General features: G+C 42.6%; 1 protein-coding gene across 2 annotated transcripts in view; it reads right to left on the reverse strand.

The window, feature by feature from the left end:
- SLC5A11 (solute carrier family 5 member 11) overlaps positions 1–21,156 on the reverse strand; it is a 42,972-nt gene that overhangs the window by 11,939 nt on the left and 9,877 nt on the right. For both annotated transcript variants that reach the window (XM_089686779.1, XM_089686778.1), the window contains 8 exons: positions 18,251–18,322; positions 16,531–16,635; positions 12,084–12,143; positions 11,903–12,007; positions 8,977–9,082; positions 5,567–5,647; positions 2,653–2,858; positions 148–283 (listed from right to left, as the gene is read on the reverse strand). In XM_089686779.1, coding sequence (XP_089542905.1) covers positions 148–283; positions 2,653–2,858; positions 5,567–5,647; positions 8,977–9,082; positions 11,903–12,007; positions 12,084–12,143; positions 16,531–16,635; positions 18,251–18,322 — 871 coding nt within the window. The remainder of the gene's footprint in view (positions 1–147; positions 284–2,652; positions 2,859–5,566; positions 5,648–8,976; positions 9,083–11,902; positions 12,008–12,083; positions 12,144–16,530; positions 16,636–18,250; positions 18,323–21,156) is intronic.

Below are 21,156 nucleotides of genomic sequence, written 5' to 3' on the forward strand. Positions count from 1 at the left end.
TTGCCAGGCCAATAGATGCTAGTTAAAAATGACTGATTATTATTATTATTATTACTTTCTGTATGTTTCTGTCCCATTTTCCTTTTCTCATTTTCTGTTTTATTTCCATATTAAAATAGAGTTTTTTAACCAGTACAAAAAATATACCTGTGAAGAGGACTCTGCTGATCATCCCAGGAAGAACCATCAAAAAGAATGGCAACACCTTGAGGTAAGCTGCAAGAAGAGAGCCGCCCTTAGCATGAGAGAGGTTCTTGGCAGACAAAGATCTCTGGACAATCACCTGTGGATAGCAGAGAGATGGATTATGAACACCTGATCATCACACCTATAAGAGCTTGTTGGACATCCCAATCCAAAACCATAGGTATTACATGGAGGTGACTCTCACTTTGTGGCTATACCAAATTGAGGTTTTTTGAGATAGACTCCCACAAGTATTTTAGATGTGTCTGTGGGAATTTGTGCCTATTCAGCCAAAGGAGCATTTGTAAGTTCAGGTACGAATGTTGGACATACTAGCTTGCAATTAGTGTTACAATTCATCCCAAGGGTGTTCAATAGAGTTGAGGTATAGGCAGGGGCGGACTGACAACTCATGGGGCCCCTGGGCAATAGGGGATCATGGGGCCCCTGTGTCCTTGCCCAAACTCAATAAAGCCTATGAAAAAGGTTCCAGGGGCATCTCATGGGGCCCGAGTTTCCAAATGGTCAGTCCGCCCCTGGGTATAGGCCACTCAGGTTCCTGCACTCCAGACTTATCAAACACCATCTTTATGGAGCTGGCTTTGCACACAGGGGGTAGAGGCACAGTCATACTGGAAAAGGAAAATGTCTTCTCCAAATGCAACTACAAGGTTGGAAGCACACAACCATCTAAAATATCTATGCATGATGTATTTAACAGTACCCTTCACAGACAGCACCTACATTCAATAATTTTGGCCAAATAGTGTAAGTGAATTAGCATTTCACAGACAGTAATGACTACAATATACAGTTCATGCTACAAAGATAAGTTCAATGAGTTCTAGGAAAAGTGCTCTCCCTACAAAGATATATGTCAAGTCCGTGAAAACATGTCCAGTCTCTATCAGATATGAGTGTAGCAAATAACAATGCAGTATACAAAGACCTTTTCAGAGGACCAGGAAATTCAACTGCAGATCACTTTCTAAAAATGCTAGTTCCCCAGCTTTCTCGGGCTTCAGTATCTTCTTAGTCAATGACTGAGACAAGCATGAAGATTAGAGAGTCTGTTCTGTACATTTGTTCCAGTCAATGCATTGGAAGGTACTGAAGCCATTGGATCACCATTACAGTCAATCTGGTCCAGTAGTGCAGTATTCTCCCATGAGCCCTTCTGCAGGGGTTGTTTCTGTGCCCGATTCCTTTCCTTCATCAACATCCCAAGTACACTAAACGTTACTTTGGCAAGCAACCCCCAAGTGCCATCATATTCATTTTGAAATGTACACTGCACTCTTACCTGTTAAATAACAGTTGTGTTAGCCAATCGGAGGGCAGAAGTGCATAGTATATCTCACACCTCTAGAGGGAAGCTGTACACATCTGTACCTGTTGACTAACCACAACAGTGGGGACGGCATTTAGGTATGGTAAATGTGGCCTACAGCCAGAGTTGGTTTCTGTAACCATTGTTGCTATGTCTTTTGGACTGATCTGTAGCTTGTCCCATATTCAGCCTTATCCATTAAAGAATTAAAAACTGTAATGATCTATTCTAAAGCAACTGATTATATGTCATTTTACCATAGTCAGATCTACTATGAGATGTTTCTGACTGGTTGTTTTGAATCACTGCTTTTTCCATGTCATCCCAGTCCAGCCCACTTGCAATTTACTATTGTAGATGAGTAACAGGTACACTTTGACACCCATTAACAGGAACCCCTTGTAACGGCACTGCACTTGGGAATTTCCATTAGACTACCGCTTCCCCGTCCGAACACCGACCACAGACACCACAGCTGACCATACAAGAATAGACACCACTCTTGAAGTAAAACCAGGAAATAGACTACTTTATTTTAACACAGATACAAGATATATACATTCAAGGGAAAACCCCCCTTTCCCTGCATAATGACACAGGGCGGGGCAATCTACCTATAGTAACAAGAGACACACCAGCAGACAGTCCCATCAGGAGGGCTGCTGGAGACACCCCCCACCAAGCCAATACACATAAACACATACAGTACATCCCATAATAGTTTACTCCCAAGCAAGACACACAATATAACAATGGGATGCAACCACATCGCATTAAACAATCAACAACCCCCTCCCCAATATGAGGAAAGATCACCCTGTACCCCTAACAGGCACAGGGTGACTTACACATAATAGGGATATGGGGAGCTGAGACAGGGGTCTCCCCACCTCTCCAAAGTGAGCTGTGTTCCATGGGCCCCCCACCCACAGTGACTCCTGTCACACCCCTAGAAAAGAAAAACAAAGGAAATGAGATGTTGCTTAGAATACCTTTGAATACTTGTTTCATTTTTCTAAAGAACAAAATTAAACTTAAATGGACACTATGAACAACACCTTCACATTTATTTGTTTTATCTTCTACTGACTTAAAAAAAAGAGAAGCACCTTCACTGTCATGTGAATTGTATTTACCTGGTCAGTGCACCAATACCAGATAGATGGGATGGTCATTCCCACCAACACACCAGGCCATGGAAGGTCAGAGGTCACAGGGTCTCGGAATAAATGGAAAGCATCTTCTCTAGGAATACCGCAGCTGCTGTTGCTTGTACGGTTGGATGGAATCGCAGCAAAATACCTTTCCTCCAAAGCATTGAATCCACCAATTTTTATGAAACCTACATACAAAAGAATTAAATATAAATAAATGGCCTATTCACTGTAACAAGCCTGTAGTAACATAATTAAATCAGCAAACATATGTCCCAACTTTCAGATATAAAAGAGGGACAACTTTAAACACAAATACAGTGGGGATCGAAAGTTTGGGCACCCCAGCTAAAAATTTGTATTAATGTGCATAAAGAAGCCAAGGAAAGATGGAAAAATCTCCAAAAGGCATCAAATTACAGATTAGACATTCTTATAATATGTCAACAAAAGTTAGATTTTATTTCCATCATTTACACTTTCAAAAAAACAGAAAACGAAAAAATTGCATCTGCAAAAGTTTGGGCACCCTGCAGAGTTAATATCTTGTACTGCCCCCGTTGGCAAGTATCACAGCTTGTAAACGCTTTTTGTAGCCAGCCAAGAGTCTTTCAATTCTTGTTTGAGGTATCTTTGCCCATTCTTCCTTACAAAAGTCTTCCAGTTCTTTGAGATTTCTGGGCTGTCTGTCACGCACTGCTCTTTTAAGGTCTATCCATAGATTTTCAATTATGTTGAGGTCAGGAGATTGTGAAGGCCATGGCAAAACCTTCAGTTTATGCCTCTTGATGTAATCCCCCGTGGATTTCGAGGTGTGTTTAGGATCATTATCCATTTGTAGAAGCCATCCTCTCTTTAACTTCAGCTTTTTCACAGATGGCATCAAGTTACCATCCAAAATTTGCTGAAATTTTATTGAATCCATTTTTCCTTCTACTCGTGAGATGTTCCCTGTGCCACTGGCTGCAACACAACCCCAAAGCATGATTGATCCAACCCCATGCTTAACAGTTGGACAGAGGTTCTTTTCATTAAATTCTGTGCCCCTTCTTCTCCAAACGTACCTTTGCTCATTCCAGCCAAAAAGTTCAATTTTAACCTCATCGGTCCTCAGAACTTGTTTCCAAAATGCATCAGGCTTGTCTATATGTTCATTTGCAAAGTTCAAACGATGATTTTTGTGGTGAGGACGTAGAAGAGGTTTTCTTCTGATGACTCTTCCATGAAGACCATATTTGTACAAGTATCTCTTTATAGTGGAATAGTGTACCACAACTCCAGTGTCTGCCGGATCTTTCTGGAGGGATCGTGCAGTCAAACGTGGGTTTTGAATTGGTTTTCTCACAATCCTGCGAGCTGTTCTGTCTGATATTTTTCTTGGTCTTCCAGATCTTGCTTTAACTTCCACTGTTCCTGATGACTGCCATTTCTTAATTACATTCCGAACAGAGGATATTGACATCTGAAAACGCTTTGCTATCTTCTTATAGCCTTCTCCAGCTTTGTGAGCGACAACTATTTTCAGTTTCAGTTTTCTAGACAACTGCTTAGAAGAACCCATGGTGCTGATTGTTGGGGCAAGGTCAGATGAGTCTGGGCATTTAAAACCTTTGAGATTGACATCACCTGGTCTTCCCAGACGATGATTGAGAACAATCCATGACACTGGCAGGTCTCAGCTTGGCAAAGGGGGCAGTGCATGCTATAAATTCTGCAGGGTGCCCAAACTTTTGCAGATGCAATTTTTTTGATTTCTGTTATTTTGAAAGTGTAAATGATGGAAATAAAATCTAACTTTTGTTGACATATTATAAGAATGTCTAATCTGTAATTTGATGCCTTTTGGAGATGTTTCCATCTTTCCTTGGCTTCTTTATGCACATTAATACAAATTTTTAGCTGGGGTGCCCAAACTTTCGATCCCCACTGTATATCTGCTCAGGTGTATCTGACTCGCAATCATTCTATGGGCCAGCTGTCTGGGAACCATGTCTGATATTCTTGACTCTTTTCCATAGAATTTTCCTGGCAATGTATTTAGAAGGTCACCACCAGGTGTTTTCTCATCCCCCCCCCCCATAGCTTGGGCCCAGCATAGCCAATTTAGACAGGAATCAATTAACTGATCGCATGTTTTTGGAGACTGGGAGGAAACCCAAGCAAGCTCAGTGACAACAGACCAAAGAGAAGAAAACCAAAGAGGAAAGAGGGATAGGGGGATACTTAGTCAATGTGAGCAAAGGAGCAATGCTGTGCAGTAAGCCAGAATACAGACTCCTATAAAAGAAGGCTGGACTCAGGTTAGGAAACTATCAACTGAAGATCTTGGCCCTTCCCTTCCTCACAGTGTTAAGACCAATGCTAGCAATTCTGTTGCTGGAGGCAATTTGCCAGGACAGAATAGGAAATTTTTCAAAAAAGAACACTTAGAAAACGTGCAAAGGCTTAGCGTTTCCTCACCAAAGTAGCCATAAAAGGGAACGATGCTGAAGTAGAAGGTATGTGGTTTCATTGCTGGAGAATGCCAAGCAGCCATATTCCCATTAGATGGGGCTAAGGCAAACTAAGGGAGTTCACCGGAAGGGTAGTGATGTCACCCTCTTCTAGTCACCATGAGGATACAGTAATTACTGATATTATCTATTTTTTTTTAATTTTTGTGCAGTGAATTAAGATTGGGTTGAGTGACTTCACTAAATAAGCGAACCATACTGTTCAGCTGCATGGCATGCCAGAATTTAACAGACTACATGCCATTCAATGCAGACCTACTAAATAGACAGTGTTGAATGAGCCTGCAAATTCATCACCACCACTAAATGAAGGTTTTTGTGTTGTTTAACATCAGACAGGGTGAGGGAAAGAACAAAAAAACATATTGGTAACAAATACTCACTGAAGACCATGAGAATCGTGGCTCCTATGATCATTATGATTGTCTGCAGTGTGTCAGTGTAGATAACTGCTGCCAGACCACCTGAAACACAAACATACCCAGGTGTATAAATGTAGAAATGCAAAAATCTGACTATACTGTATGGGAACTAACAGCAGATCAATATGTTATCGGAACATACTTCTAGTCTCTCTATGTCTTATTTCACCAATCACAGACAAACAAGCGGCTGTGAGCAGTAATGTACAGTACCTAGCCTAGCTGATACCCCTGGTGGATTATTTCTGAACACTCCCAATGCTCTCCTATACATCAGAATTATTTCCAGAAGAAATCATGAAATTAAATAAATACTAAAAAAGGGCAGAATAAAAATGGAAGCAGTGAATATTTTATTTATCTGAATGTTTTATATAAAAAATTAGGTTTTATTATTTATAAATCGTTTGCAGGCTTGAAAAAAAGGGGGGAAATGATCTGCGGGATAAACAAAATAAAATTCGAGTCTCCCTCACTCCCTCCCCCCCTTTTTTTCTCTTTCTTTCTTTCTTTCCTTTCTCTTTCTTTCTTTCTTTCTTTCTCTCTCTTGTTTATTTATTTCTCCCTCTCCTTTCTCTCTCTCTCTCTTTCTCTCTCTCTCTATCCCTTTCTTACCTTTTCTTTCTTTCTTTCTTTCTTTCTTTCTTTCTTTCTTTCTTTCTCTCTTTCTCTCTTTCTTTCTCTCTTTCTTTCTCTCTTTCTTTCTCTCTTTCTTTCTCTCTTTCTTTCTCTCTCTCTTTCTCTCTCTCTTTCTTTCTCTCTTTCTTTCTCTCTTTCTTTCTCTCTTTCTTTCTCTCTTTCTTCCCCTCTTTATCTGGATTCCAAATCTCAGTTTCCTGCTTATTTGTTTCTTAGGCTGTCTGTGTGACATCTGAAAGTTGTAATTCCTATATAGCCATGATGTCCAGTTTCTCTTTTAAATTTCTAGCCCAAGATCCTTTGGGTTGCTCCCTGATAGCAGTTTACTGTATAATTTTGCATTCTCAACCCATGGGCCTTTGTGTATTCCTTTGTAATGTCTCAAACGCAACCATCCTGGATCTTCTGGACAAATGTTTTATGTCATATAGTTGCGTGCAGGCTTACACTGAACAAGACTGCTGGAAAAATGAACCTGTCTATTCACTTTGCTTAATAATTCTTGTATTTTGTTCTATTTCGATAAAACTATTTTTGGGGAAAAAAAATAAAATCCAATAATGCACATAATTTTCCTTCTGAATGGGGACAATAAACAAGCAACCTTAACAATACAGGGCAACAAAATGGAGATTGAGACAATATGAGAAAACAAAACAGCAACAAAAAAAAACATCCTCAATACAAATCCTCCTTCTCCACAAAGAAAATCTTCCCTAACAAACCCCCTTCTTCCACTAAAACACCTATCAGACCCCAGATACCCAGATAAAGTGGCACCAGAAAAAGCAAGAGAAGTCCTCCTCAACTTTTCTTTGTGACACATCAGAGCCTAGAAGGAGCTTAGGTACTGCAGAGGGCATGTAATGTGGCAATGTGCATCCAGTTGGGAATGTGGTCCTAAAGCACCCCCAACATGGCTGTACTTGGAGTAGACCATCACCTCCTACCCACCTAGGTACACCACTGGCTATGAGAAGCTTCCGACCATTGGGAACATAGTGATGCGTATTTATGCCTTCTGTAGTTGACAGACATAAGGGATCCTGTACAGGATGTGTTTGGAAGTTGCTCTCCTGCATCACAACCAGGAGTTCTCAGATCACCAGATTACAGTAAAAAGGGAGTGGAATGAACTCAAGAACACTACAGATATACCTAGATGAAAATCTGAAGCCATAAGGTAGGCTGGACTATTACTGTACATCCTGGAGGTCTCACAGAAGAGAAACCTCTACAAGTACCAGAACAATATGGGATGTTCTCTGGCAGATATCATAAAATCAGTGGTCCTGTGTGCAAGATCAAAAGTGGACCCTAGGCATTGAGAAAAATAAAAACACAGTCCACCCTTCTTCTTCAGCAGTGCGGTGCTGAGACCGAGGACCGTTCTCTGTCTCAGTATCGGCTCTTTTACACCCCATGCAGGCTGGAGAGAGGAAAGAGACGAATCCTTCCTACAGCTGCAGCTATTGGTCGCTGCTCCTTCTGACAGGAGTGACACTGCAGTCACTGCAGTCAGTAGAAGGGAAGGCCAACTCGGCAGCACCCCTCCCCCAGTCCTGGCCCTGCTTGTATCACCTGAAGCCAGCGGGAGGGGAGAGGACGAGCATCTGGCAGGTGCAAGAGAGCCACAGAAGATCCATGTGGCGTAGGAGGGATGAGGGGAGAAGGGACAACCCTTCACGCACTAATAACGTATTATCTATTGTGCGGTGTGTGACAGGGCACAGTGGGCCACCCTTCCTTCGGAGCCCATGTGCACTGCACACCCTTGCACAATGGATGATACGCCACTGGTCTCTGGACTCCCTTTCACAGCATAGGGTGCTATTAAACCACATGGACCCATTAAAGACCTACTCCAGACAAAACCTTTTTGTTTATAATAGCATGGGGCAGGGTTAGAATCACTCTCTGGAGTTTCCCCCTCATTTTCTGTCCCAGTAACAGGAGGACAGTAGGACAGGCAGCAATATGAAACATCTTCAATGAACACATTTTCTAGTACAACGGAAAAAGTGGAAAACTTCTGTATAGTTGTTATAGCTGTCTGTGCCTTCTTTTCCCTGTGACACCCAAACTCAATTTGTATTGCCCTGGTGCCACAGGGGCACAAAGGCAAGAGAGGACTCTCAAAAGTAGTTACGGACAAAAACAAATTGACAGAAGTTCTAACCCTTAAAGTGGCTGTAAACCCTTACATATTCCCAGTGAAGTGACTGGCCTCAGGTGATACACAGAGATGAAACAAATCCTCCAAAAAAGTTGTACCTGTTTATCTGAAGCCATCTTTCCCCTACATTCATTCAAAGTGCACAATTGACACAGGATCTCTCAGCTCTGAAAAGCAGGGGGAGGGGAGCTGAAGTTACATCAGTGAGGAGAGCTCTGAGAGCTGATTGGAGGGAAGAGATGCACCCCCCTTCACACAGTTCACAGGAACAAAGCTGAGGATGTCAATCACAGGCTGTGCCTTCCCCTATCACCATTTTTCTCTTGGCATCAGGAAAACTCATCAGAAGTTGAGTCATCAGAAGTGACTCAACGAGGCAGTGGAGAGAAATTACACTTAGTGCTCTGGATTGAGAAAAGTACACACTATAGAGGGATATGCTTTGTTCATATTTCATGTCAGAGGTTTACAATCACTTTAACACTCTATCCAAAGAAACAAAAAGGCTTTCAACAATTTTACCCCTTCCTCCAGCAGTCACAGATGTAGAACTCACCAGCTACTGTATAGACTGCAGTGATTGCCAGTAATCCAATCACAGCTATATAGAGATCCCAGTGTAGTGCCTGCTGGATAAAAAGTGCCCCGGCATATATATCCACCTGTAGGAGGGAGATAATAGTGTTTTATATCTGTCCCTGGTGACATATTAGTGCTCACTACATTCAAGTAAGTTCACGAAGACCTATGGTCCTATGATCTCCATACAGGGCTGTTGTTAGAAACCACGGGGCCTCATACAACCAACCTGACAGGGCCTCCAAAGAAAATAAAGCTTACTATGCTTCAGTTATGCATGAACACAATGAGTGATCGCCACCGATCACTCATGGTGTTCATTCAGGAAAGAAAGGATCTGGCTAATGTGACATGTTTCCTGGACCCTTCCCCCACTCTCCATCCCGAAGGATCCTATTGTGTGCTTGCAGCTGCTGGTGGGAAGGAGAGGGGGGAAGCCAGTAGCACTGTGATGGTGGGAGCAAACGGGGGGACCTGGGCACCAGGGAGAAATGTATGGTGTACAGGGAGGCTGATGGGTGTGGTGGGGGAGAAATTACTGGAAATTATCCCTCTCTTTGCAGCAGCTGGCAGCCAGCAGGAGGGAGAGGAGAAGAAGCCAGCTTTCAGCTGCGGCAGAAAGAGCCATTCACAGGAGTGGTTCCAGTAACTGCCCCCCCCCCCGCCATGCTGATCACCCTCCCTGCCCACATCCAATTCACCCAGCTGTCTGGGCCCCTGTGCTGGCCTGGGCCCCATACAGGAGGACTGGTGGTATGCCCTTATCCACGGCCCTGCGTCCATAACATGTGAGATGTTTATATATATTGTATGTTAACGTTTGTTGTTTAATTATTTTCATGAGTTACACATTTTAAGTTATTATATTAATGTTTAACTGGAAGTAAGTTTTACTATAACCCTAATCCTATTTTGATTACAGTATTCAATATACAGATGTGTTAATGTTCCCTCTAGAAGTCGTCAAAGAATTTGATTACGAACCCACTTAAAGTGTATGATATGGGAAAAATTTGTGTGGCACATTCCTGGAATACGTAGACTTTTCCCCAAGCTTACACAATTTAACCATGGATTCCAAACAGCCCTTGAGACTCTGTTATCCCTAGTGCAACTTGTCATGCGACTTTGGACACATAAAGTCACATAAGTCACAGCCCTTTGATTTCAATGGCACCCATTCCAATCTATGCAACTTAAAGTCACAGCAACTTTGAAAAGGTTCCTGCACTACTTTTATGGGACTTTCTTGTGACTTGTATGCCAGAGAGTATAAAGTTGCATTAAAGCTACACTTGAAATTATGCAACTTTGGAGTTGCACTAGTGTGAACAGAGCCTTAAGAGCCTGCGGAGGCTGGAAGGAGGGCTCCTGATCATGTGATCACTGTGACTGGATGTCACAGTAGTTGTGTGATTGGGATCCCATCCTGGACATTTGTCCATGAACATACAGAGCCCTATGTGCCAATACCATTTGGTAGTGTTCAGCCCCATCCAACCACAGCCTCCCATAGACTCTGATAGGCTGCCTGCAGTGGGGCTGGATGCTGCATCTGTTGCTCCCAGGTGCACTAAAACGAGTGGGGGGGGGGGAACGCACTGCAGTTAGATGGCCCTGTGTGCAAGGGGCCTGAAAGTCAAACAGTTTTGGGGAAAAAAAACATAAATAAGGTAGGTTAATTGGCTCCTGTCTAAACTGACCTTAGAGTGTGTATGTATGAATGTGAGTTGGGGACTTTGGAATGTACACCCCTTGAGGGTTAGGGACTGATGTGAATGTATAATGGATTTGTAAAGAGCTGAGTAAATTGAGGGCGCTATATAAGTACCTGTAATAAATAAATATATAAATAAAATATCTAAGTTAACATAAAGATAATGGGCAGCATAGGATATCAGAATTTGTTGATACATAAGGTTTCAGCTCTGGGAGAGAGGCGTGAATTGATAGTGGCATAGAGTTCCTGGCACTGAGAGTCCTCACACTAACCCTCCTGTAGCCCCAACCATCACACTAATCATCCCCAATGTAAACTTGCCTCTTATTTGCATACTCATCACTTCTGTGTCAGGCTCCTCTGTGCCAAGTTCCAATTCTAGAATATACCATTCTAATGTCTTTTGTGTTTCCTTTAGGGAGAGTAGGTGCACCCCTCACCTTACATTGCTTGACGTCTCAACTGTCAGCAGTCAGAGCATGGTTATGCAAATTGCTGACTTTGCTGATAGATTTACAGTATTTGCAGAGGAACATTTCTAGTTTCTCAAGCTACTATGAGAAGGATTATCGCTCTCTACCCACAAGCACAGGAAGGGAGCTGTACATGTAGCTCAGGTGAAATCAGTCACAAGCACAGGAAGGGAGCTGTGCACAGCTAGCTCAGGTGAAATCAGTCACAAGCACAGGAAGGGAGCTGTGCACAGGTAGCTCAGGTGAAATCAGTCACAAGCACAGGAAGGGAGCTGTGCACAGGTAGCTCAGGTGAAATCAGTCACAAGCACAGGAAGGGAGCTGTGCACAGGTAGCTCAGGTGAAATCAGTCACACTTAGACAAGGGATTCTAACCTGGATAATCACTTTGTTCCCTGAAAACACTTATTTGGGTCTTTTATATACCACCACACAGACAATTCAGATCCCTTTAGGTCTACTGTCTCATGCCAGATGAAAGAACCTTAAGCCTCAACAAAATATGAGGCTTCTGGCCAAGCAGAGGGCATTGCCGCTCTAGGCTAGTGGTGTATACCCAACCCTAGCACCATAGCATGCCGCTGCCATAAGTCTAGGAACTACTATTGTGGTGACATAGAGACACTTTAAATACAGCGACATGCAATTTGTGTTTGGTGGTCCCTTAATAAACCTCTGGAAATGCACTCAGAATGTGCCTTAAACCTTACGGAGATCTTGGTAAATATGTAGATGAACAAGTACAGGATGGCAAGATAGATCTGGATCCTCTTTCCTCCAAAACGTTTGCGTAGGTATTCAGGCATGGTGGTGACCTGTACAGAACAGAAGGATGTCATTGTGCTTCCTCAGATAATGGGCAGGTTGTATACATGATGCCTTTTGTCTTACCCCACCGGTTAGGTAGATCGGGAGAAATAACCAGGCGAGGACCAGCACACAGAACAGGCCCTGCAGGAAATAATAATAATTATATCTCCACAAACATTGACAAAAGGATTTTCCTCCTTAACCACTTGCCCTCCAGAAGACTTACCCCCCACTTCATGACCAGGCCATATTTTGCTACATGGCTCTGAGCTACTTTAAATGACAATTGCGCAGTCATACAACAATGGACACAAATTAAAATTATATAAATTTTTTCACACAAATAGAGCTTTCTTTTGCTGGTATTAAATCACCGCTATAAATTAAAAAAGACCAAGAATTTTGAAAAGAAACAGTATTTTTTACTTTTTGCTATAAAACTTATCCAATAAAAAGTTACAAAATACAATTTCTTCATAAATTTAGGCCAAAATGTATTCTACTACATGCCTTTGGTGAAAAAAAATCTCAATAAGTGTATATTAATTGGTTTGAATGAAAATGATAGTGTCTATAAATGATGGTATACATACTGGAATTTTTTTTTATATACTAGTAATGGTGGCGATCAGCGACTTATAGCGGGACTGCGATAGAACAGCAGACATTCTGACACTGGCTGACACTGACATCAACAATGACACTAATACAGTGATCAGTGCTAATAAAATGCACTCACAATGTACTAATGACACTGAGCAGTAATGAGTTACCATCTGGGGCAATCAAAGGGTTAACTGTGTGCCTAATTTTATGTAATGTGTTGACTATATGGTGTTTTACTATAGGATGTGACAGTTTTTGTCTCCCTACTTTGCAGGGAGAAATAAACTGGCACATCCCCGCTGTCAGTAGAGAGATCTATGTTGTTTACCAACACAAATCTCTCTCCTATCACTAACTCCAACAATTGGCAGGTCCCAGTCATGAATCATTGGCCGGAACCCTCTGAGCGGCATGTCAGGGAGCCAATGACAGTGCGGGTAGGCGAGCACGTGCACACGCACCCTACCCATAAAAGCAAAGTCATCTATATATATGTAATTTTGCAGAGCTGGCCCACTCTGTAGCAGTAAAGCTACAGTGTGCAGTCAGCAAGTGGTTACACAAGAAGAGCCCCTTTTCCAACATATTTTTGTAGTTATATAAAGCCCCCCTCTGTAATCAGCAATAGATTTTCATTTATAGCATTTATGTCATAGTGGAGTAGATTTACTAAAATTGGAGCATTCAGGATCTGGTAGCCAATCAGCTTCTAACTTCAGCTTGTTCAATTAAGCTTTGATAATAAAACCTGGTAGCTGATTGGTTTCTATGCAGAGCTGTACCAGATTGTGCACTCTCCAGTTTTAGTAAATAACCCCCATTAATTCAATCAATTTAAAGAAAAAGTGTCCGGTGATCCAAAAACAAATCTCTTCTGTTCTCTAGTGCAAAATTCTATTCTAGGGATTAATAAACATGTTCCCAGTGATCCACATGAATGGTGATCCTCCACCTTCACATCAGAGAACTCACCAAAATCCCATGATCCTTTGCTTACCAATTGGCCTTTTCTGAAACTGTCACTGTCAGAATACTTGAACAGTGACCACAACTGATTGGATACAGTCACTGTTCAGCCAACAATTTTCCACCTGGCTACTTCAACAAAAGTCGATTGAAAAATCCCCCCCTTCACACAGCTCACAGGAACAGAGCTCAGGCTGTCAATCTGCTGGAGGTCCCTCCCCTGCCACCTTTTTCTCTTGGTGTCAGGAAAACTCATCAGAAGTAATTCATACAGACAGCAGAGGAACCAGGCAGCAGACAGAAATGACACTTAGTGCTCTGGATTGAGACAAGTACACAACATAGAGGGGTATGCTTTGTTTGTTTGTTTGTTTCATGTCTGCTGGAGGTCCCTCCCCTGCCATCTTTTTCTCTTGGTGTCAGGAAAACTCATCAGAAGTGATTCATACAGACAGCAGATGAACCAGGCAGCAGATAGAAATGACACTTAGTGCTCTGGATTGAGGCAAGTACACACCATAGAGGGATATGCTTTGTTTGTTTGTTTGTTTCATGTCTGCTGGAGGTCCCTCCCCTGCACCTTTTTCTCTTGATGTCAGGAAAGATCGTCAGAAGGGATTCATACAGACAGCAGAGGAACCAGGCAGCAGATAGAAATGACACTTAGTGCTCTGGATTGAGACAAGTACACACCATAGAGGGATAGGCTTTGTTTGTTTGTTTCATGTCTGAGGTTTACAGCCACTTTAGAGCTAAACATTCAATCAACATTAACTATTTTTAATCCTTATGTTGCTAGCATTAGTAAATAGAAGGTATATTATATGTTCTTGTTCTAAACTTTTTTTTTTACATTTCTTCAATTGCTTCCTGGTTTATGGCCTAGGCCAAAATGATGTCATGCATCCAGGGAGTCTTCTTGGTGTTTTTTTTTCTTTCATCTGGAGGAGGTGCTTTCTCAGCTAAGCACGCCTGCATGCCTGAGCTAAGAGCAGATGGATTCCAGTAAGTAAATGCTACACAAATCTTCTGCCTTTATTCAAGATGGCTGTGGCTAGAAATGCTATAGAGGTGTTTTTCAATAGTGCTATCTCAACAAAATAAAACATGGAGGCATGGATAGATGGGTGAGTTTGCTTTGGACAATAAAAATATATTAAATATTGTTTTAAGTTTGGTGTGATCAGATCCACTTATATTCTGCGTTAGTCCTCATGCACACGGGACGTTTTTACAGCGGCTGTTTTTGGCTTTTGATGTTTTTACAGCCAGTAAACCCCCCAGCATGTTATCTTATGTGTCCATCCCCAGCATGTTATCTTATGTGTCCATCCCCAGCATGTTATCCTACGTGTCCATCCCCGGCATGTTATCCTACGTGTCCATCCCCGGCATGTTATCCTATGTGTCCATCCCCGGCATGTTATCCTACGTGTCCATCCCCAGCGTGTTATCCTACGTGTCCATCCCCAGCGTGTTATCCTACGTGTCCATCCCCAGCGTGTTATCCTATGTGTCCATCCCCAGCGTGTTATCCTATGTGTCCATCCCCAGCATGTTATCCTACGTGTCCATCCCCAGCATGTTATCCTATGTGTCCATCCCCAGCATGTTATCCTATGTGTCCATCCCCAGCATGTTATCCTATGTGTCCATCTCCGGCGTGTTATCCTACGTGTCCATCCCCGGCGTGTTATCCTATGTGTCCATCTCCGGCATGTTATCCTATGTGTCCATCCCCGACATGTTATCCTATGTGTCCATCTCCAGCATGTTATCCTATGTGTCCATCTCCAGCATGTTATCCTATGTGTCCATCTCCAGCATGTTATCCTATGTGTCCATCTCCAGCATGTTATCCTATGTGTCCATCCCCGGCATGTTATCCTATGTGTCCATCCCCAGCATGTTCTCCTATGTGTCCATCCCCAGCATGTTATCCTATGTGTCCATCCCCGGCGTGTTATCCTATGTGTCCATCCCCAGCATGTTATCCTATGTGTCCATCCCCGGCGTGTTATCCTATGTGTCCATCCCCAGCATGTTATCCTATGTGTCCATCCCCGGCGTGTTATCCTATGTGTCCATCCCCAGCATGTTATCCTATGTGTCCATCCCCAGCATGTTATCCTATGTGTCCATCCCCGGCATGTTATCCTACGTGTCCATCCCCAGCATGTTATCCTATGTGTCCATCCCCGGCATGTTATCCTATGTGTCCATCCCCAGCATGTTATCCTACGTGTCCATCCCCAGCATGTTATCCTATGTGTCCATCCCCAGCATGTTATCCTATGTGTCCATCCCCGGCATGTTATCCTACGTGTCCATCCCCAGCATGTTATCCTATGTGTCCATGCACACACAGACTGTAATCAATGTTTTTTGGCTGGAATGTTTTTTGGCTGGAAAAAAACCCAGGACTAGTGGAGTTTTTTAGCTGTAAAAATGCTCTAATGCTGAAAAACGCTGAAAAACATGGTAAACCGCTGCAAACCGACCTTTTTGGACTTTTTTTGACATAAAAAACCCTAATAAACGCAAATGATGATAAACGCGTGAAAATGCAGCAAAACTCCGCTAAACGCTAATGGAAAAATGCCCAAAAAAAGCTGAAAAACACAGGTTTTTAACGTGACTTTACACAGCTAACGTTATCAGCGTTATCAGAACGCCCCGTGTGCATGGAGCCTTATGGCGTATTTGCAAGCTTTGCACTTTTGAAACTGAATGCCTGTACATAGATTTCCTAAAATCATAGGCATACAGCCAGCCTTTTGTTTACTTAGAGTGAAGGCCAAGATAAGGGAGGAATGTGGAACTCATTGTAAGCCTCTTTATGTTGTAATTCTGGATTTTTGCCATTATCTCCTGGGCGCAATTGATCAGCTGAGCTGAGCAGCAACAATGCCAATGGTCCTGGCATAGGGACGGGCAGAGAGCGCACTCTACTTACATTCCACTCATAGGCAGTCACAGCTATCCCCGAGGCTGCCCCGGATCCTGCCAAGCCAATGAAGTGACCACTGCCCACATTGCTGGAAAACAAAGAGGCTCCAACCTGCAGATAGACACAACACAGGAACAGATGAAGCTGATTGAAGGGGCCACTAACATTAAAAAACAGTTTTAGGGTCATGTTACTGCTGGTGTGCTCAACCTATATGTTGAGAAACCCTGGTTCATCTACTCTTGGTACCAGGGGCGGACTGACCATTTGGAAACTTGGGCACTGCCCGAGGGCCCGGGGTCAGTAGGGGGCCCCATGAGATGCCGCTGGCACCTTTTCCATAGGCTTTTTTGAGTTTGGGCAAGGACACAGGGACCCCATGATCCCCTATTTCCCGGGGCCCCATGAGTTGTCAGTCCGCCCCTGCTTGGTACTGCCTTGAATTGACATCGCAGTCTGCAACTCAGTGATAACATTAACTAAACTAAAGTGGGCTTAGCTTCCAGAAATGATTGGGCTGCTGTGTCTGCACAAACGTGGGCCAAACGGCCCGAACTAGTGTGAACCGGGCCCGTGATAAAGCATTCATTGGATCAGTCCAATATGGACTTCTGGCTAGTGGTTTCCCCACTTCATTTGTTGCGGTAAACCAGGGTGCTAGGTGTAATCCTAGACTCTGACCTCTCCTTCAGGCCCCATATCCAATCACTGACTAAATCCTTCCGTCTCAACCTCCGCAACATTTCCAAAATCCGCCCCTTTCTGACCAATGACACCACAAAACAACTTATCTACGTCTTGGTTATATCCCGCCTTAATTACTGCAACTCCCTCCTCACTGATCTACCGTTACACAGGCTATCCCCCCTTCAGTCTATTATGAATGCCGCTGCTAGACTCATACACCTTACCAACCAATCAGCGACTACTGCCCCTCTCTGCCAATCCCTTCACTGGCTTCCACTAACCCAACGTATAAAATTCAAAATACTAACCGCAACTTACAAAGCCATCCACAACACTGCCCTTAGCTACATCACCAACCTCATCCACAGATATCGTCCAAATCGCCCACTCCGCTGCTCCCAAGACATCCTGCTCTCTATCTCCTTCGGCACCTCCTCCCACACTCACCTCCAAGACTTCTCCAGAGCCTCTCCAATCCTCTGAAACTCCCTAAGCCAATATGTCCGGTCAGCCCCCACCCTGTCTGCCTTTAGGCGATCTTTGAAAACTCACTTATTCAGGGAAGCCTACCCCACCTCCACCTAAGAACTGTACTTGAGCCACATCCATCAGATCCTCTTAGATTGTCCCTCTTAGATTGTAAGCCCCAAGTAGCAGGGCCCTTCTAACCCTCTTGTATTGAACTGTATTGTTGCTGTATTGTCTCCCTTTATATTGTAAAGCGCTGAGCAAACTGTTGGCGTGATATAAATCCTGTATAATAATAATAATAATATTCCCCCGCAGCTATCACCTTTTGTACCACCTCCCCCTTCCTTTAGATTGTAAGCTCCCAGGATCAGGGCCCTCCTATCCCTCTTGTATTGAACTGTATCGTTGCTGTATTGTCTCCCATTATATTGTAAAGCGCGGAGCAAACTATTGGCGCTATATAAATCCTGTATAATAATAATTGTGTCAGTAACCAGTATAATGAGGTATACATCTTTACTAATATTTCAAGAACAAGATGTTACCTGTTCAAAATTCTGATACTTACAGGCCACCATACCATGTTCCTTCCTGCCAGGAAATAGCCCTTTACTGTGTTCCTTTTTGTGCGCCACATAGACTGTCAGGAGGAAAACAGATGTTAAAAGGTATCTACAGTTACCAGCCACTTTATCAGGTTCACCTTACTAGTGCCAAGAAAGAAAATCTCCCCCCACACCATGACACCACCAGCCTGAACTGTTGATACAAGGCAGGATGGATCCATGCTTTCATGTTGTTACACCCAATTCCAACCCAACCATCTGAATGTGGCAGCAACCAGTCTGCCCATTCTCCTCTGACATCAACAAGGCATTTTCCTTCACACAACTGCCGCTCACTGGATATTTTCTCTTTTTCGGACCATTCTCTGTAAACCCTAGAGATGGTTGTGCGTTAAAATCCCAGTAGATCAGCAGTTTGATCACTCAGACCGGCTTCTCTGACACCAACAACCATGCTACTTTCCAAGTCACTTAAATCTTCTTTCTTTCCCATTCTGATGCTCAGTTTGAACTTCAGTAAAGTCGTCTTCACCACGTCTACATGCCTAAGAGCATTGAGTTGCTACCATGTGATTGGCTGATTAGAAATTTGTGTTACCAAGCAAATGAACCTAATAAAGTGGCCAGTGAGTGTATAGTCAAAATGTAAAATCATATGTTCATTTTCATATTGTATTTCACTTATTTCTAGCCTACTCCTATTAATACTTACTTTCTGGAGATCCCCACACATTTACTGGGGACAGCATAAGAAGAGGAGTATCACAGGAGACAGGATCAAACAGCCATAGGTTCCACGGTGAATATAACAAGCAAGCTATACTGCATATACAGACTGATTTTACTGTTGTGAGTTTAATAACACTTTAACTGAATGGCGCATCACCCAGATGGACCATAACTACTCCCAAACACCGTTGGGTTTTATAATATCTAAACTGGTTGAGTCCGCATAACACATTAGAATTAAATCCTTTACTCAACAGCAGAGGCGTATTAACCACAAGACAAACAAGGCATTTGCCTAGGGCGGCATTTTTTAGGGGGGCAGCACCACCCCCCCTTAAAGAAGGGATATACAGTATGCAGCATGGGGACCTGGTGGGATCTGAGAGAGGCTACGGGCTGCTTGATGGTGTATGAAGAGCCTGATTGTCGTTCCCAAGGATGTCCAGAGCTGTAAAGGTCTTTCAAAAAATGTGTATGTACTTGTGAGCTACTATGTGATATTTAAATTAATTGATTAATTAACAGTAATTAATGCTAATACCCAGGGGCGGACTGACCATTTGGAAACTCGGGTACTGCCCGAGGGCCCGGGGTCAGTAGGGGGCCCCATGAGATGCCCCAGGTACCTTTTTCATAGGCTTTTTTGAGTTTGGGCAAGGACACAGGGGCCCCATGATCCCCTATTGCCCGGGGGCCCCATGAGTTGTCAGTCCGCCTCTGCTAATACCTATTATTATGGTGCACCAGCACTAATACACATACCCATAAAATGTGCAAAATTGATTAATAATTAATTTAATATGTGTCGCGCTCCACCAAATTTAACTAATCATTAAATATAATTAATTACCACCTTGAAATATGTGATAAAATTAATAAAATACCGATACCAATCTATATATAAATATAATCAATCTGTGCTAAAAATATAATCAATCTGTGCTAAAAAATTTTAATGCTCAAAAAATCTTCATATATTAATAAATACCTAAATCAATCTAGAAATATATATAAATTTAATCTAATCAAGCTGTGCTAAAAAATTATTGTGCTCAAAAACTCTTCAGATATGTACACCAATATGCCAAATGATCAATATTCAATATAAAAAAATCAATTCAAGCGTGCAATACTAGCAATTATAAAAAAAAAATTACGCCGGGGAGGAGAGGCGTCTGATTTTTGTATTACCTAGGGCAGCACAAAACCTAAATACACCACTGCTCAACAGTAACACATAAATCACATAAAGTCGGTCATAGAAATCACATACATTTATACAAAGTAGCTATTTTTGGATAAATTAGTCCCGCAACAGTAAAGCTAGTTAGTTTGGTACACTTCGATGTCTTAGATAACTCAAATTAAACACAGTCAAGTCGATTGTATCCTTAATTGCCACTTCCAAAGACAAATACTTGATTGTATACACCTGTGGCCATGGAGGTGATTGGAACACCTGAATCCAATGATTGGGAGGGCTGGCCCAATACTTTTGGCAATATAGTGTATTTTCGAGTTGATGTAATTCACCTTAAATATTGCTTAACAACGTATTACAATAGATCCATACTCCTCTTCCAAACTTTCTGAATCTAAAACCTGGAACAAGTATAAAGACCAGGAATTCAAAAGTCAATGAAGGCACATGCTTCCTTTACCATGGCTACCCTAATGATTTCTTTGGTACGGGATCTACCTAGAGAGGGTATTGGATTGAAGGATGAATGAAACTTCAACTTTACACAATATAAAAAAAAATGAAGCGCTTGCAAAAGTGTCAAAGTGGAATATAAACACCTCAACTGTGCCCAGGAAAATGAACGTAAATATACTTGAATATAGGTCATCCACACTGTGAGTACACAGAACCACTTACCAGAGCGTATTAAACGTCAAATTATAAAGTGGTCAAACAATGCTGAAGTATACACCTAGGATTACACAGCTTTCACCAAGAATAATCCCCCCCCCAGTCTGGACTGCTCACTTGCGATCTCAGCATTCACTCTTCGGGGGGAGGAGAAACAACAAAGCTGCGGAGCCGGCAGAAACTGTCAGTAAGCTGGAGTGAGGAACGAGGAACCGTAGAACAGAGCTGTCTCAGCTTGGTGTTGAGGGACTGCAATACACAGAAGGTAGCAGAAGAAGCTAATATAAAGTCACCATACTTCTTCGA

This window comes from Staurois parvus, unplaced genomic scaffold, assembly GCF_062004578.1.
Source record: "Staurois parvus isolate SC_StPar_1 unplaced genomic scaffold, SC_StPar_1.0 ptg000412l, whole genome shotgun sequence".
Lineage (NCBI taxonomy): Eukaryota > Metazoa > Chordata > Amphibia > Anura > Ranidae > Staurois > Staurois parvus.